At 39.0% G+C, this 18662-nt stretch overlaps 2 protein-coding genes across 3 annotated transcripts in view; one reads left to right on the top strand and one right to left on the bottom strand.

Moving 5' to 3' along the window:
- Nucleotides 1–18662, top strand: part of CTNNA1 (catenin alpha 1) — a 177086-nt gene that overhangs the window by 112424 nt on the left and 46000 nt on the right. For both annotated transcript variants that reach the window (XM_078450571.2, XM_078450572.2), the window contains exon 8: nucleotides 18458–18538. In XM_078450571.2, coding sequence (XP_078306697.1) covers nucleotides 18458–18538 — 81 coding nt within the window. The remainder of the gene's footprint in view (nucleotides 1–18457; nucleotides 18539–18662) is intronic.
- LRRTM2 (leucine rich repeat transmembrane neuronal 2) lies at nucleotides 4414–7557 on the bottom strand. The gene is made up of 2 exons (XM_060637828.3): nucleotides 6873–7557; nucleotides 4414–6526 (listed from the first exon to the last, which is right to left on the bottom strand). Exons 1-2 carry the CDS (start codon nucleotides 6874–6876, stop codon nucleotides 4980–4982), a joined length of 1551 nt encoding a protein of 516 aa, XP_060493811.1. The 5' UTR covers nucleotides 6877–7557; the 3' UTR covers nucleotides 4414–4979.

The raw sequence follows: 18662 nt of genomic DNA, 5'->3' as shown, positions 1-18662 counted from the left end.
CCTGGTGTGATCACTGTCCTAGCTTCTCTGATTCTCTGATCCCCTCATCTCTGGATGAAAGGGGTGGCCTTATTTCTTCTTGCCTGTCTGATCCTACTGCACTGCTCTGGACCTGGAGAAGTAATAAGTGTATCCTGACAAGTATGGCAGCTCCTGGCAGTCAGTTCCTTGAGACCAGGGCCCTTTCTGCCCCCAGTGCTGCCCAGGCATAGCATCCTGTTCTGGGGGGTATTTATGCCAAGCAAGGGACACTAGTTGAAAATCTTGCCTTCCTTTTCCATATCCATATTTACTGAGCTGGTGTCTGGGATAGAATGGGTCATGTAGGGATCCTAGAGATCCCAGCATGGTCAACTCCTGTGGACATCCCTCCCGGGAGTGGTGTGCAAGGTGCTGCTGGGATCTGTCTCCCACCAGTGGACCCCCAAGGTAAAGGCCAAGTTGCCATTTGCTGGGTAGAGGCAACCTTTTTGAAGCTGCCCAGGCTGTGGTGTGGTAGCAGTCTACTTTTGGGGAGAATGGGAGATGGCAGCCAACCTTAGGCCCTGTGATTCTCAAGGATAGCTGTTTGTCTATTTGCTAAGGCTTGTGACAGAGTACTTTGTTAATGTGTAACTGTTAGGTATTGTCACGGTAGCTTTTTAACTAGGCCTCCCACTCTCCACCCCCCGACAATTCCCCACCTGCCCACACCCCACACCCGTTACTTTCTTCTTAGCTTAGTTTAACCTGTCTCTTAACGAAGACAGTCAATTAGCTGCCCTTTACTCAACTGGCACATTTGGCATTGTAGAGAACATGGTACAAAACAGATGTTCATTTAAGGTTTCTGTGTCTGTCACAAATGGCTTTTTCAAGTTTCACGTGTCAAAATTACTTGCCTACCAAGGGAAAGCTTAAAAAAAAAGACATTCACTTTGTACAGTATACACAATTTTAATAACAAAACTTTCCTGTACACTGCACTTTGTTACCACCCCCACCCCAGCCCCCAATATAATAGTATTTTCTTCCCAACCCAGTTGCCCACCTCCCAGCCAAAAAAAAAACAAAAAAAAAAAACAAAAAAGGTTCTTAAGGTAATTGAACACAATGTGTTTGGACTTTTAGTGTCCAGTCTCAGTGTTGATAAGAAGGTTCATCAAACATTCCATATATCAGACTTGTTTTTAGTTTATCAAGGAAGAAGAATAGGTTAGTTGAAGGAGTAGCAGATGTTTCTAAATGTTTGTAATAGCTGGATGAAAGCTTAACAGCCATTTTCTATTTGTTTTTGGCCATATTCAAGCACTATGAGTTTGCCCTAGGTTAAGAACAGAAATATTTAATTATCTATGAATGACTTTATCATCCTTAGTTTTTTTCTAGTTGAAGCTCTTTAGCCAATAAGATCGGAAAATCATGGCCTAAAACAGACTTTTGAGACAGGTCTGTCACTGTATATCTCTGTTAGGAGCTAAGCTTCTAAAAATATTCTTTTAAAATTTCATATAGATATCCACATTTTAGGGAGAGAATGGGGCATTATACAGCCTTTTATTCCCTGATAACCTGTGTAGGAAGTATGCATTAAGAAAATGATATGCCTGTTTTGAATTTTAGGTTTTGGACCTAGCGATACAGAGGGCTCATTTTTATTGGAAAGATGGAGTCTAGCTCTTGGTGACTAGCATTAGAATAAGCAGATGGATTTTAATAATTAGTGGAGTTGGAAAGTTCAATCAATTCCATTCATTGAATCGGTATAGAAATTAACTTAGGCACATTAAGAAATTACATGTGTTAGTGCAGATTTTTGGCTTAAAAAATTAGTATCTTTGCTATTTGATGTTGGCAGTGGGTATTCTCTGAGTTGTGTGTGGATTTGCAAATTTATCGGCCCACTCTCATTTCAGAAGAGTGATTGAAATCGCTGGCAAGCTACAGAAATGAATATAAACGATTCCAAACAAGCTCTGGGGTACTAGGTGGGTACAGTATCATAGCCTTCTTAGCTTTTCTTTGTCCAGAGAGATTTAATTATTTTTCTGGTTCTTGATTAAATGATCATTTTCCTCTAACCTTGAAAGTGAAAAAAGGCCGGGGTTGGTGGGGGAGGAGGAGGTGCTGAAGAAGATAAGACTACACTGAAAAACAAAAGCCCTAACACTGTATTACCAGGATCTGCAGTGTAGCTGTGATGCTCTTCTGCCCTAGCCAGTTGGTAAAGAGAGCACAGATGACTAACAGTCTCATCTTCAAACCTGTGCTGATACTGAAACACAAATAGGCCAAAATTAAATGGAATCCTGCCTTCTACAGGCAATTGAAAAGGGAAGTTTGCACTTTAAATGGAAAAAGGAAAATGCTATCTGGCACTGTTACTTTTCTCTGAGAGCATTACCAAAAAAATGGAGGGCAAGAAATTTTACAGTTTTCAACTGGAAAATATTCCTTTGTGGCTTTGCTATGCTGTTCGCCAGAATTAATGAATGGCTTGCTTTTCCAATTTACTTTTCTATATACATTAAGGATTTTGTCAATTGGTGGTCCATTTTACTAAGTATAATCTTTAAGATTACTGTGGGAATTCTCAGCCAGTATTTTTCATTCTTCATAATTTCAATTAATATTGGTTGTGGATGCAATGATGGAAAATACTCCATTGCTATCCTTCAGGGCTGGTGGAGTCTGTGTTCCGGGCCCAGTTGTATTGTGACAAAGCTGTGCCGAGACAAATGGCCATGGTTACCCTGATAAATGGGTTGGTAAATTTTAGCTCGTGGAGCTCTCATTTGTAATGGGGCTTCTGATCCAGCCCCTCCATGGGGAAGTAGTGAGTTGTGCTCTATGTTGTAAAATCAGCTTCTGTGTCTGCCCAGGCAGGCCCAGGCTGGTTTAACAAGAAATGAAATGCTCACCGCTCAAGATCAGCTGAACACAGCTGGGCTGAGACTTTGCCAAACTAATCTATCCACCTTAAAAAATAGAGCACATTTTTACCTTAATAATTTGTGATCTCATCTGCTTTTTTACAAGACATGTTTTCTTTGAAATGTATTAAAGAAGACCCCTTTCTCTTAGTATTAAAGAAGAAAAAAATTATAATTAAATCTTGTGGGTTAAACTGTAGTCTTAGCATGTTTTCATTTCAATCCTGAGAGAAAAATATGCTCTGAATGATGGATATCATGTTAATGGTCATCTTAAGGAAAAGATAACCTGTTGTTTTTTTTTAATGGTTGTGGTTTTCTCTAAGGATACATGCCTTTTTTCACATACATTAAATGTCAGTTGTAGAAATGCTCATTTTTTCACAATTAAGTCAGTGGTCTAATTTAATGGGTTTTGCTACTGCATACATGGAGCCTCGTTTATGGAAAAATTATGTATGGATTGGTGACTTTCATCTAAATCCCAAATATGTCATAGTTTCTTTGTAGAAATCATAATCAAAGAAACAAAATACTTACGGCAGTTTTCTGCATGAAAAGTGTGGCATCGTTATCATTTGTTAATTATGGAATGTATCTATTAACACTTTCTTTTTCAGCTGCAGGACCCAGGGCCTTGCCCTGTTTGATGCAGATTGTGTAGTTAACCTTTGCCTCTCTCTTGGTTGCCTTTTTAACTTAAGCTAAACTGTTTCTGTGGGTCACATTTCAAAATGCTGCCTTTCTGTTTCATCCCTTCACATCCTTGCCACCTTCAGGTTACCACTGTGTGGCTGCACAGGCATGTAGGGTATTCTCCCACGAGAAAGCTTGCCTCAGTAATGTTATTCCCTTCACTTAGAAGGAACTGCTCTTACAGTATGGATATGTATCTTTATTAAACAGTCAAATTTTAGCATATCATATTTAGAAAGTGATTTTTTTCTTGGTTCCATTGTACTGTATTCTAGTATATTCTGTTGCTAGCCGATTATTTTTAATTTGGCTTTTTGAGGTTTGAAGATTAGGAAAAGGCAGAAGAAAGAGGTTTAAACCCCTTTGTCAAGGCATCTTTGATCGTAGAGGGAGGGAGAGAATTGGTGTGTGTGCTTTCATACTACAGGGAACAGGTCACAGGATTGTTAAATGGACTCAGTTTATCTCTTTTCTCTCCGAAATAATTTCTAAATCTTTTTTCACATATAAATGTAAATATAGGATTTAGTAAACTAATTAGTAAAATGATGATTTTTAGATTAGTTTAAAAATTGTCTAAGTGCCACAAAAATCAACATTTCCATTATAAGTCAAATTAGAGTTGTATAATGTGAAGTCAGTGTGATTATTTACTATTGATTTCATTGTAATGAGACCTTTTCACAATCACTTGGATTCATTGTTTAAATATATTAAAGAGAGTCACTCAGCTTATTAGAATTACATAAAGGGTTCTGATTTCATAATGTGGACTTCGATAGTATCTACTAACCCAGGCAAAAACTCTGGAAGAAGAGTGTTTAATATTTACCAGTCTTCAGCATACATGAAATTCTACTTCCCACACTGGCAATAAATTGTAGATTTGAGTAAATACCAAATTGTCATAGACGAAAACTTTGCTAAGCCTCCTTTTAAGCAGCAAGCCAGTTGTGGTTCTTGGGATGGAGAGCAGTGATCTAACAAGTATTGATCCATATCTTTTTCTGCTCAGTAGCTTCTTTCCAAACTGTTTTCAGTAGAAAAAAATAGCATATGGAGACCTTAGTGTAAATGTTTACACATGATAGTATATAATAATTACATACATGAAATGTCTTATTTTGAAATAAGCATTTTTAGACTTTGCAACAAGAGTGCAAATTAATATGAGCTTTGCTTCATATAACACTTAAAATATGGGTTCATTAAAAAAAATTAAAAATACTTCAACACTTCAAAAACTTAAGTCTCCACTTGGTTTGGAAAATTAGGCTTAATGTCACCATTGGTAAAAATTAGGTATGTATTTATCCCCTACTATGTAAAATAGGTTACTTATCTGATGTAATTTTTGATGACGGGTAGATATTATACTTCACATTCTTTGTATGGCAGCTGCTGACACTTGCACTGTCCATAACCATTAATGATGATGAAGGGTCCTTCATGGGTGGGTTCATATTCATTATACGGTCCTTGGTCTGACATGTTTGACATATGGAGTCGTGTTTGGGATCGGAGCTGCCTGTGGTTCTGAATCATTGAGCACTGCCTAATTCTTCTTAAAGTGGGAGGGCAGCACTTCCTGGAGATGAACACTATAAAAATAATAAAAAAGAAAGAAAACAATAAAGCCATTGTTCCTGTAATTACCCGCTGAGTGAAGATGGCATTGTCTGGTTCGGGAAAGTGTTCCTCAGTAGTAACTGCTATGCCTGCAGTAGTTGGGATTTCTTTGTCTCCCACATGGTAACTTGATGAGCTTATTCTTTTTGTATATTCAGTGGTTGGATCCCTATAAGTTGTAGCCATGGCAGTGACAGTGGTTGATAAATTCCAGCAGAGCTGAAATCCATGGACTGCATCTAGTATATCCTCTCCTTGGGTGTGGTCAGGACTGTGACATAGGATGGAATGTTCCCACCGACCTTGGAAACTGCCCAGCCAGGAGGCCAAAGCACATATTCGAGGGCTGCATTCCCACAGATTGCCAGAGAGGCCAACAGTTGTGAGGGATCTCAGGGAGTTTAAGATCTTGGAATCAAGGCTATTTAACTTGTTGTTATCCATGAGGAGAATTTTAAGATTAGGCATCGTGTCAAACACTGTCAGGTCGATGGCTTTGATTTCATTTCCAGTCAGGTCTAGCTTTTCTAAAGTGCCCCAGGTCCACTCCATCCCACATGTCAAGTTGCTAATTTTGTTCCATTGTAAGAAGAGTGTGTGCAGACTGCTTAGCCGTAGGAAATGAGCAAAATTAATCTTCGTCAGCTGGTTGTGCTCTAGGTGAAGCTCTCTCAGTTTGATTAATCCTGCAAATCCATTGCGAGCCAAACTTCGCAAACGGTTTGTGCTCAAATCCAGAAACTCCAGACTACGACAGTCCCAGAATAGGCGTACTGGGATAGTCCGCAGGGAGTTGGACCGTAAATGCAAGGTCTGCAGTTTCCGAAGGCCATAGAAGAGCTCTGGGTGCAGAGATGACAGCTGATTAAAAGACAGGTCCAAATTTTGCAGGTTAATCAGTTGAGTAAAAGTTGTGTTTGGTAAATAAAATATTTTGTTGGAACTTAAGATTAATTCCTTAAGTTTATATAGTCCTTGAAAAGCATCTTCTTTTACTGTTGAAATTTGATTGTGGTCTAAGTGGAGCCAGGTAAGTTGACTGAAGCTGGCAAATTGATCCCTTTCGAGCTCTGTGATGTGATTGTGCCTCAGGGACAGGCCCAGAGAGCCCTTGTCTGTGGCGTTTGGCACTGAGCGGAAGCCCTGAGAGTCGCAGTAGAAGAGCAGCTTCTCGCAGCGGCATTTGGGTGGACACGCCATACCCAGGGCAGGCAGCATTTTTAAAACCATACTCATTGCATATATTGCTGCCAGCATAGGGGCCCCTAATGGCCACTTGAAATGTAAGCCTGCAGAATATAATTTAAGGAAAACAAGAAGATAGGATATTTTTCAGCAGAATGTATGAGCTCTTAAAAAAAACAACATAACATTATGGCGAAAGATATCACTGCATATAACTTATTTTTCATTTGCTGCAGAAAAACTAACCTTGTTAGTATGACTAGAACACAACTTAAACCATTAAGAAAAAAGATAAAGAATATTCTGTCATTAGCAGTATAGGCTTTTACCTAAACCTCAAAACCCAGAAATTTGACAGTGATCTCCCTCATAAAATGTGAATTTGGTGGCTTATTTTAAAAAGCATGATACCTTGCTGACTGTATAAGACACATAAATGCATGGACTTACCCATTCTTCTGAGCACATTGGAGGCTGCATTCAGTCGCGGTTGTTAGACTCAACGCAGTGAGTCTGTAAAAGGCTCTAACATGCAGGAGCCTTTGACCAGTTTCCTGTTTTCTGTGTCCCAGGCTTTCTGAGTAAAATCATCCAGCAGGGTGAGTTATTTTTTCCTTAGGATATTCCTCTCGAAAGCATTGGTTTCATTTTCTCTGTCTTCTCTGATTCCTCAATCAGTTTTGAATGTAAGTTATTAAATTTCGTCCTCCTTTAACTGCTCAGCTGGTTAATCAAAGCTTCAGTCTCTCCTTTCCGCAGCCGTTAGTTCTCTCGGTCTTAACTTGTTGATGGCAGATGGGCGGCTTGTTGCAGAGAAGAGCTCCTGGAGCAGCATGAGTGCATTTACTGAAAAGCTTTTCCGAGAAACGGCACAAGAATGGAATTGCTTATGTGCTGCGACCACACAGAACTGTATATAGGCTGACGTCACCGGGTGACGTGTCTTTTGTTTGGGTTTTCCAGAAGCTTTACTGTTATAAAGCACTGTGCTTTTTAACAGTATCAGGGTCGTTGTAAGACCCCTTGATTATAATAAAGCGAGAAAGAGAGCTCCTGACTTAAAAACATGGTATTCCTGCAGTGTATGAAGCAGCAGTGAGGTTGTAATAAAGGCTGCATTCAGGAAGACCCATCTGAACAGTGAGTTGGGATAGCAGAGTGATGATTTTTAATGCTTGGAAGAACCAGTGTTAGACTGCCGATTCTGCAGAGAAGAGATCATCTAAATGGGCAGGAGCCTGCACGATTTATGAAGTGCAGATTTAACGCCAGCCTATGCAAGGTAGTGCCTGCTGCTCTGGTAGTTTGGAAAGCTACTCAGTCACCTTGTTGTCATGCTTGGTTAAAATGGAAGTATGACTGTGATTTGCTTTACGTGTGTTGGAAAACTACCCAGGTGGGCTTGGCTTCTTTGTCATTAAGAGCTTAACATCATAAACTAAGAATAAAGGGGGAAGGGAAGAGAAAAAGCTTATAAAACTAAGTATTTGGTTAGTTTGCTGGTTGAGAATTTAAGGGGAACTTGAATTAAAAAGATGGTCCTTCTCTGTCTCGTGTTACAACGTTTTAATCACAGTGCTGATTGAAAAATAATGCTGATTTGATCCTTACATGTCTTACTAGGAGAAAAGGTTAGGGTGATACTGTCATTTAATACTGTGTGCCCTAAACATTAACAATGGAACAGAAGTGATTTAGGACAAGTGATAGAGCCTGGTTGGATTCTGGTACAATCCAATCTCAGAATCTCACCTACTCCTTCACCTGAAAGCCTCAGCTAATGCTGAGCATGATTGGGGCATTGTGGCACCCAGATAACAGAGCATTTGCATACTTAAGAGCTTCTGCTGGCACACCTAAGAACTGACTTTGAGTTGCACACTAACTGTTGGAATCTCTGGTGAATACAGAAGGTCACTCATACTTTGGACTAGGGTTTTTGCTTTGGCTGTTATTACTTGACCTGATGGTGTCTTCTCCCCGTTGAATAGTGTCATCACTGTTCAGAACTTGGTTTTGAAAATTAAAGAACCATGATTAGTATAAATGTGAAGGATTTTTCTAGCATTAGTGAGAGTCCTATATTCAGGCCTGACAAACGTAATGCCTTTTACACATCGGACCTTATTAATTTGGCCTTCCATGGCAATTTCTGTCATAACCATTGGTGCTTAACCTTCGTGGGTCTTGTCTTAGAACTGGAGGCAAAAATCTCAAAACTACCCTTGGTGTCTGTGAAACCAGAACATCACTGACCTGTGGGCTTCCAGGGGCTTCATCCCATTGGGCAAGAAGTCATTGTCTTAAGAGGCATAGTTTCTATGTAGAAGGGTGCTACTGGAGTGAGGATTGGAAGAATCCAAGGTCCTTTATTCTGAGCGCTGTGTAAAGGTGCTGTGAAAACAGCAGCACATGCTGGTGGATAGTCTGAATTCTCCTAGAAGCAGACCCCAAGAAGGATTAGAATTATTAGAGTTTTGGGATGCCTGGGTGGCTCAGTTGGTTGAGCCTCCGACTCTTGGTTTCAGCTCAGGTCATGATTTCATGGTTCATGGGTTCAAGTTTTGTGTTGGGCTTTGCGCTGACAGTGTGGAGTCTGTTTAGGATTCTCTTTCTACCCCCCACGCTCTCTCTCTCAAAAACAAAAAAACTCTTAAAACCTTAATATTTCTTCGTCTCCATCTCCTTTTTTTTTTTTTTTTTTTTTAATTTGTAAAGTTCCTGGGAAGTACAAAAGGAAAGAGAAGACCATATGAATACTCTGAAGGCCAGTGGCGTCTTCAGACCACAGGGCAAGTCTGACACCTCTGAAAGGAGAGAGGAAGGAAAGATTTGACAGATAGTCTTAGACTGCAGTGCATCCCTAGGCCAGAGAGAAGCTTCCAAGCCAAAGTTGCCCATGAATGGAACCCCACATTCCTTGGAACAGGCCTGCACTAGTACTCCCACCTTTTTCCTACATGCTGGTTAAGGAATGAAGGGAGGGAGAGGTCCTCAAGGATGCCACTTGCCACATTGACCATCTTTTCCATAGTCTTGTCTGTCTATAGGCTACTAATTCTTTACCTGGTTCTGTAGACTGATTTGCAGAATTCTGTTGCTTGTGCATTTTTCTGTGAATAAGATTTAGCCAGACTCTTAAAGGGTCTGTGATCCTAGGTTACAGAATTTCTGTTCCATAGGAACTTTGTTCCAAAACACCTAAGGAGGGGAGTCTGATAAGAGTAGTCTCTTAATTTCTTTTTAAAGGAAAACAAGCCCTTGGATATTATAAATGCCTTACTGAAGTCAGCTACTCTCTGATGGAAAACAAAAACAAAAACCTTTGCCAGGCCGGAGGAACTGGATTAAATTCTTCCGTGGAGCAACCACAATTGGGATTGAGTTGCATATGATAATTTAGAAGGAAAAGCATGTCCTTCCCCTTAGACTCTTGGTTCCTTTCTCCTCTCTAGTCTGCTTGCCTACCTCTTATATGTTAACAAATGGAAAATGCTTAAATTACATTATCCCAGCACTATTATACCAGATTTGTGGGCAAGGAAAATTGCTCAGAGAAGGACCTGTGCAATCAAGAGTAATTATTTTTTGATGCATCTGGAGAAGTGCGCAGTATTGCACCGCAGAAGTAAGCAGTAATACAGTATCACAGGACCCAGAGAATTTGTTCTGGGTTACAGGTCATCTTGCTCACTTGCCTTCTCTTTGGATTCAGAAGGTTCAGTCTTTGGAACCAAAGAAGATAGTGTGTTTGTCTTAAAAGTTGGTGGAGTACATAGTTCCCATTGGTGGAATTTTGTATCATTTTTTAAAATCTTTATCTTTCTTTAGCTAAAAGGACTAAACAGAGACCCATGTTCTTTCTGAATTAAACGTTGTTTGTTTGTTTTTGGTTTCATTTTAGAACAGTTTTACTCTCTACACATAGGCCTTTGACTTAATTAAAGTGGCAGTACAACCTCTGCAAAGTACTAACCATAGCTGTTTAAATTTTCACTGCTTTAGTTATTGTTCATGACAAGGCAAAGGAGAAGTAAAATCTAACTTGTCTCTTCTCTTTGTGAATGGTTTTAAGCAAATTGAATGAGTCAAGTGGTAGGGCTTAGGTGCTGTAGTTACATGCATGAAAGCTACTCTACATGAAAGTTTGTTTTTAATATGAATTACTGATTAGATAGAATTATTTCTCAGCTTGGAGAGGCAGATGTACAGATATATACATGGAGTTTTCTGTTCTTTTGTAGGAGAGTGGAAGCTTAATTTTACATTATGCTAGAAAGTGAAATGTTTTTTAAATCATGCCCAAATCCAAAAATTGTAATAACTCTAGCACACGTGGTGTTGCACAAAAGGTGCCCTGGAGAAGTAATGTTAAAATAAATCTTCTTGCTACCAGTCTTGATTGATAACTTGGAGAAACTCTTCATGTTTATCAAAAAGTAATAGTCATTTTTAGGGTGGAGGTCCTGGATTTTGTGGGTCTCAGTATGTCCCCTTGTAAGAACCTTTCAGGGTTCTTATTTGGCTGCCTCATATTTGGGCCTACCTTAGAGTAAGTGGGTTTTACTAGCCTTCTTTTGGAGGGAGGGAGGAAGGAAGATGAGAGAAGACTATGGTAAATCCTAGAGTTTTTCACTGCTTTCAAACCATGTATATTTGAAGGCAAATATGTGACTGTTGATTCGCTGTTTAAAAAAGAAAAGAAAAGAAAAAGAAAAATCATTGAGGTTGATGCTGAACATTAGCTTGTTATCTTCCCAAGAAACAAAGCATACCTGACAGAGGCAGATAGAGTTTGTAATGTAAGAATTGATGGCTTTACCAATCTATTGTATTGGATATTGTCTAAAGAGTAGTTGATAGTCACAGGTGGAGCCAGAGGATCTGAGAGCATTCAGAACACTAGGCTCCTACAGTGTTGGCGCTCACTAGACCACTGTTGCATGTAAATAAACATGTGGGTGGTTGGGCATCTTCCTTTAAAAAAAAAAAAAAAAAAAAAAAAGGCATTTTTAAAAATAAGTTGTCCACATAAGGCCTCCAGAATCCCCCCCCCCTTTTTTTTTTACTAGATCTTTGTCCCTATCCCTGCCCTCCATTGATTTTGATTTTTAAAAGTCCTTTTGTTCTCTTAGTAAACATGATTGAGAAAGTAGTAAGAAGTAGTGGTGGCTTTGCTAGGGATGGTGAACTGTGTTCCTTTTGATGCTATAACTTAAAAAGTTCAGGATTTCTTCTAGCTTTGGAGGCATGTACTTTTTGGTAGTTGTTGCTGTTGGGGGTGGCAGGGCTAGGATCATGTGACAGCCTAATTTTGTTGTGCTAGAGTTATGTTCTGTGCCCAGGGCTAGGTAATTCAGCTATAGATCTTTGGGTGATACACCTATGTTGGACGTTAGGTGAGGGAAAATCTTCCGTAGAAGTTTGGGCACAGGTACATTTCAGCCATGAAGATCTTTTATTTTCTCTACCATAGACCTCAGACCAAATAGAGCTGATCTTAAAATCTTTTTTTCTAAAGTTTACTTATTCATTTTGTGTGTGTGTGTGTGTGTGTGTGAGAGAGAGAGAGAGAGAGGGAGAGGGAGAGGGAGAGGGAGGAAGGGGCAGAAAAAGAGGGAGAATCTTAGTCAGGCTCTGTGCTGTTTGCACAGAGTCCATGCGGGCCTAGAACTCACAAAACCATGAGATCATTACCGGAGCCAAAATCAAGAGTTGGATGCTTAACCAACTGAGCCACCCACGTGCCCCTTAAAGTCTTGGTTAATGCACAGACTGATTGAAATTTGTATTGCCAAACCCTTTTCTTATTCTTGTTCTGCCAGTGGCTACCTCGTGTTCATGTTTCCCCCTCCCTCTGTACGTGGCAGGCTTCATTTTTAAATTCTGAAATATGGCTAAGTTTGGATTTGTTCTTCCTGCTTCTCCCTCTGCATTTACAAGTAGTTTTCTGTTTAGATATGTTTCTCATCCTACCCACATAGGTGGCCCACAGGTATACAAAAAGCCATTTGCATAGAGTAGAATTAAGAGTTAAGATATCCATTCATATTTTCTTGAAGAATCCCTTCCAATTTTAGAGGCTTTTTGACCCCATTGGGTAAATTTAAAAGGGTGAATTTGCATGTATATTGACTAGATGTTGGCAGTCTTCATTGCTGAACCTGGGAAATGTCATTCCCTTTAGAAGTCTGGAGTAGAAGGACAGCAACATGTGCTGAGACCAGCAAAAAATAAAAATAAAAAAAATAAAAAATTGAACATATGATGTCATCAATGCAAAGAAAATCAGTAACAAAAATTTGGTCCGAAGAGAACAAGATGATTTCTTACTCTGAAAGTCTTACAGTATGGCAACATTATAGCTGCGGTTGAGATTAACCCATATTACTGAAATGGTTCTGCTAAGGCTTGACATCCTGTGGGAGTTGATTCTCTACTGCTGCTTCTTTGTATGTGTGTGTGTGTGAGAGAGAGAGAGACAGAGAGGGAGAGTGTGAGATATGGGGTGTCTAATGGCTTCATAGTTTCCCCTTGTATGGCTCTTCTATAATATATGGACATGTAGTTTGTTTTGAGCCTTTTGGCTTTTGCAGACAGTGTAAAATGAATACCCTTTTAATATCTTTGCATCCTTAGGCAAGATTTTATATAAATTCTGAACCAAAAAATCACTAGGTTATAGAGTGTGTCTATTTAAAATTGATAGTAGTGCCTGGGTGGCTCAGTTGGTTGAGCGTCTGACTTCGGCTCAGGTCATGATCTCACAGTTAGTGGGTTCGTGCCCCGCATCAGGCTCTGTGCTGACAGCTCAGAGCCTGGAGCCTGCTTCAGATTCTGTGTCTCCCTCTCTCTGTGCCCGTCCCTGCTCATGCTCTGTCTCTCTGTCAAAAATAAATAAACATTAAAAAAATTTTTTTAAATAAATAAACATTAAAAAAATTGTTTTTAATTTGATAGACATTACCACATTGCCTTCCGAAAAGTTTTAAACCATTTCATACTTCCCCTAGAAGTCTGTAAGTGTTCAGTAACCACCCCACCAACTCCTTCCCCACCCCCACAACATATTGTAAAATACCTGTGAATCTAATAGGTAAAAAAAGCTTTCTTTTCTTTGTTTCTCTTATGAGTAACATTGGGTACCATGTTGTATATAGGTGTATTGTCATTTTGTTCCTTCATGTGGACTGTGTATTTCATTTGCTCATTCCCACTTGAAATTGGTCATTTTCTTAAAGATTTGTAAACTGTTCTTTTATTAAAGAAATTATTTTTTTCCCAGATATTTTATAAGTATTTCTTCCACTTATTGCCTTTTAAAGGTCTTTGCTTTATATAGGTAATTTTATTTTTATGTATGTATGTATGTATGTATGTTTTATTTATTTTTGAGACAGAGAGAGACAGAGCATGAACGGGGGAGGATCAGAGAGAGAGGGAGACACAGAATCTGAAGCAGGCTCCAAGCTCTGAGCTGTCAGCACAGAGCCCGATGAGGGGATCGAACTCACGGACTGTGAGATCATGACCTGAGCCCAAGTCGGACGCTTAACCGACTGATCCACCCAGGCGCCCCTATAGGTAATTTTAATGAATGGCAAAACTGATGAGAATCTTCCTTATATTAAATAAAGCAAACATACCCTTGACATATTATGTTCAAGATCCAGTACCTGTTGGATGAGCATGAGATGTTGTAAAATTTTCAGTAAACAAAGATTCCCTGTTAACACATTATCTTAATTAAGTAGAGCAAAGAAGATCAGAGCCGTTTAGAAAGTTTTTTAATTGTTGTTAATCAACATAGAAATCAGAAGAGTTCCATGATTTATCAACAGTTCTTAGCCTGATATTCCCAGATAATGAGCATTTTAAAATCCTTCTGAAATATCCACACAGTTGGGTCATCTTATTCTTTTTTCTGGGTTATTAATAGTTTCAAAATTAAGGCCTTATTTTACGACTTTCATATACTTACTTTTTGTATCTGTTTACTTTAAATACTTGTTTGTACTTCTGTTAACTTTCTAACTTACAGCAGCTATTTAATGTGTAAGTATTAGCATCTGTTTTAAGAAAAAGATTAGAATATCTCAGCTACATGCATCAGTTTGTGCCGGGACTGTTTTCGTATTGGCTCTCTAACTTTTCCCCATCCTGGATTTTGTCATATTTTTCTCCAGAAAGATAAAGGAATAGTTCACATTTGGTTCTGATCTCCCAGGATTTGGTGGAATGGTGCCATAGATTGATTCACTGGAAGCACTGTAAAAGTTTTCACTCTGTTTTTCCCTGGAAGTGCTGTTTATTTTGTACTGTTACTTTTTAGGTCGAGTAGGCTTTTGTAGGCTCACCTGGGAACATTTGTCACATTATTTCTAGGGATTAAAATGTACCTTGAGATGCCGCCAGCTGTGCCAGGGACACATTTCATGCCTTCCCGAATGGGAAGAGTTGGGCTAGAGCCCAACTAGAACTAGAGTTGAGAGGTTGTAGGGTATGGGTGAGTAATTGTCGACATATGCACCAGTCACAACAGTGCGACAGTGTCATCTTTGACAAAGGTAGGAGTGGTTTGGGGGGAGTTGTAAATTTGTTATAGGAGAAAAGATTACTCTTTGTGAAGCAAGGGTCTGGTCTTTGGAAGAAAAAAAAATGCTTGTTTTTTCACAGGTTACCACCAAAAATGGGGTAAAATCCTCCTGAAAAGTTCAGTTATTAATAATTAAAAAAAAAAAAATTCAGTGCCTGACTCAAATGTAATCTTGTGCATAACTTCCCCTTATTACTCTGACCCACTGTTAATTCATTTAGAAGTCCTATCAGGCCCAGCACAATACAGAGTATTGCTGAATTATATGTTGTTCTGAATTATTTTAGCTCAGATTGTAAACTCTCTGAAAGAAGGATTGTGGCTAGTCCTGCCTACTCCAGTGGATGCAAAGTAGGTGCTCTGTAAAAAGTGTGTCTAAATAAATAGAATTTATTATTTGGCCACGCAAAAGGCAGGTGGAGTGGCTTCTTTATGCTTCTGTTGAAGATGGATTTTGAAAGCCCTTTTGCTGTCCCAGCTAGAACTATGTTGCTAGAAGCCATCTAGCTAAGAAGTTTCCCTCCTCATTTCAGCTGCTATTAACTTGCTGAGGAGAACCTATATGTTGAAACCCCAAATATGCCTAATATTTTTTTCAGAAAGCCCTTTTGTCACTGGTTAGCAGGACAAATATGTCAAATATGAATGAACCTAGGTAGCCTCTCTGTTTAGATGGAATAGAGTCTCTCAATTAGGTAGGAGTTGAGAATCATTTACTTTAAAGGTTAAATGAGCACCTTTACTTTGACATAGCTAAAACTAGAATTAAAAGATCCTAAGACTTTTAATTTCAAAGAGAAGTAAAATCTTGTTTTACAAATAAGCAACGTTTCCAATTTCATCAAGCTCATTTTTAAGGTTGTAAGTGTGTAGATGCATGTGTACTTACCCCTATTTTAAATGATTGGAATTCTAAAGTTGCGCGCGCGTACAAGTGTGTGTGTTAGAGGGGTTTTGATTTAAAAGGTGGTCTGTCTAGTATAAGCTAAAAGCTTCAGTAAATAACTGCTTCTGAACTGTCCCTTCCTGATCAATGAGGCATAAACTTTTATTTCCTACAGTAACAAGAAAGACAAATTGATTTTTAAGGTAGTTTGACAAGTACAGATTTAACAGATTCATAGTCTGGGTTGCATCTTAAAGTAAATTTTGCTGTTGGCTGTAATTCCCCTCAAATCAAGTTTGAGGATTTGCTTTATGTAACTTGCAGAGTAAATCCTTCTGCACAAATTGAGGAAATTTCTGGGGATTCGAGGTTACAAGGGGTTGGAGTTTTCATGAGGTCATTTAGCCCATCCTTTGGGTTTTAGATAGCCAATGTTTTCTGGAATAAATGATCTACTAGAAACATCCTAAAATGTGGCTAGGAAAAACGACAAACATGACTTGGAGAAGTTTTCTTGAAGTGTGCACTTGTGTGTCTAAGGAATGTACTGAGACTTTCCTCATTAAGGCATTAGTTATGAGGTCAATTTGATTTTTAAAAAATTCAGTTTTAGTCACCTTTGCCTTAGATCCTGCTCTTTTGATCTTTGAGATTGTAACTAACTATATTTGTCAAGTTATTTTCTGACTGAAGGCTGTGAGTAAATCACAGTTTATTCCTGCAGGTAGAAATTCTCATACTTCAATCAGTTTTGTTGAGATTCCCCCCCCCCTTTTTTTTTTTACTTATTAATATTACTGAACTACTTAACTTTATTGGCAATACAGAACTATTGGGGGAAAAGATAATGGATATGACCCTAACCAGATTTGATAGTGAACGTACTAATTTAGCACTTGTATTTCAACTCTCTGTATTCCTAAAATCCCGTCTTGTCATCTTTTTGTCCTCTGCTAAATAGCCTATATTTCTTAACATTTCTTCTGTTTTCTCTTCTTACAACCAATGGAGATAGGGGCAGAGGGACAAGTGTCATTGTCCCCATTTAATAGATGTGGGATAAGAGAGAAAATGAGTTAGAAATGTACATAAAAGGCACTGAGAAAATATGAAACCACATCTCTCCATCCCAACTATTCACCTGCTGTGCTGGCTTGTGTACTGATGGCATATCTATACCAGAATGCCTTGAGGACACCCAAAAGTAGAACGTTGGGTTAGATTCCTTTGTCCATTTGTATCTATCTTGTGATTACTACATGTTTTATTTCACATTTGTTGGCTGGGTATTTAGTAAGGAAAAACTTTTAATATACTTTATAGTCTGACTCACCTGATGTCTTACCAAGATATTTCCAAGCACGTGGCTAGTCCTCCCTGGGGTAACTTAACTTTATTTCCTTTTCTTCCAGCTACTATCTATTTTGGTACTGCTTAAAATGTTCCCGGATGCAAATCTCAACCTCCTGAACCCTGGAGCAATGCCCATTTACATAACTGTCTCAGAGTGACTAATACATTCTTTCTGTGCAATACAATTGGATTAAGCTTAGCCTAGAACTTAAAAATACATGGCTGAAGAAATCTTACAAAGCATTCTTATTCGAGCTACATAATATACATTATTTACTCTGACCCATCATGGTACATCTTAACTTTAAAATTCATTGTTTCACATTGTTTTGGTCCCAGGTGCCATTTTTCACATTTTAACATTGTTCAAATCTCAGAGTTCATCAAAATCAGGTGTAATCTCTTCTTGCTTGCAGTTCAAGGAGAGCTGGTTCTTTAATGAAATTGATGTATGCTGAACCTTGAATTAAAATATTAAGTTTAATTTTTCAAGCAGAAGCATTTAAGTGAAAGTCATATCTCCTGGATTATTTTATTTTGGTTAAAACTCCATCAATTCTCACCATCAGATAATGTGGAGCCTAAGAATTGTAAGGTTAGGTTTTTATGAACAAAGTCACATGGTTCTCCCCTGCCCTGCCCACGTTTATTTCCCAACTTTGGGCTAAAAGAAATTGCCTTTTTATTTACTTTTTATTGTATTTCTAAAAAAAATTTTTTTAGTGTTTATTTTTGAGAGAGAGAGAGAGCATGAGTGGGAGAGGAGCAGAGAGAGAGGGAGACACAGAATCTGAAGCAGGCTCCAGGCTCCGAGCTATCAGCACAGAGCCCGACGTGGGGCTTGAACTCACGGACCACGAGATCATGACCCCAGCCGAAGTCAGATGCTCAACCGAAGAACCACCCAGGCGCCCCAAGAAATTGCCTTTAAAAAAAAAGTTGGTTTGGGGCACCTGGGTGCCTCAGTCGGTTGAGCGTCTGACTTCGGGTCAGGTCGTGATCTCATGGTTTGTGGGTTTGAGCCCCGCGTCGGGCTCTGTGCTGACAGCTCAGAGCCTGGAGCCTGCTTAGGATTCTGTGTCTCCCTCTCTCTCTCCCCCTCCCCTGCTCGCGCTGTCTCTCAAAAATAAATAAATGTTAAACAAAAAAATGTTGATTTGAGCAAGAATAGCTATCAGCTGTAATTTTCTCATTTTGCAGGCTGGACGTAAAGAAAGAAGTGATGCACTCAATTCTGCCATAGATAAAATGACCAAGAAGACTAGAGACTTGCGTAGACAGGTAAGCTGGGAAAAAATGTGTCAATTGCTTTCCTAAGTTCTCAGTTTTGTAGTTTTGGTTAAAATTCTAGGAAGTATTTGGCCCATATATTTTACTGGGGTAAAAGGATGGTTTGTCACAGGAA

This window comes from Panthera onca, chromosome A1 (genome assembly GCF_046562875.1).
Source record: "Panthera onca isolate mPanOnc1 chromosome A1, mPanOnc1 haplotype 2, whole genome shotgun sequence".
Lineage (NCBI taxonomy): Eukaryota > Metazoa > Chordata > Mammalia > Carnivora > Felidae > Panthera > Panthera onca.
The sequence above is the reverse complement of the archived record's forward strand: the minus strand, read 5'-3'. Positions and strand labels throughout refer to the sequence as shown.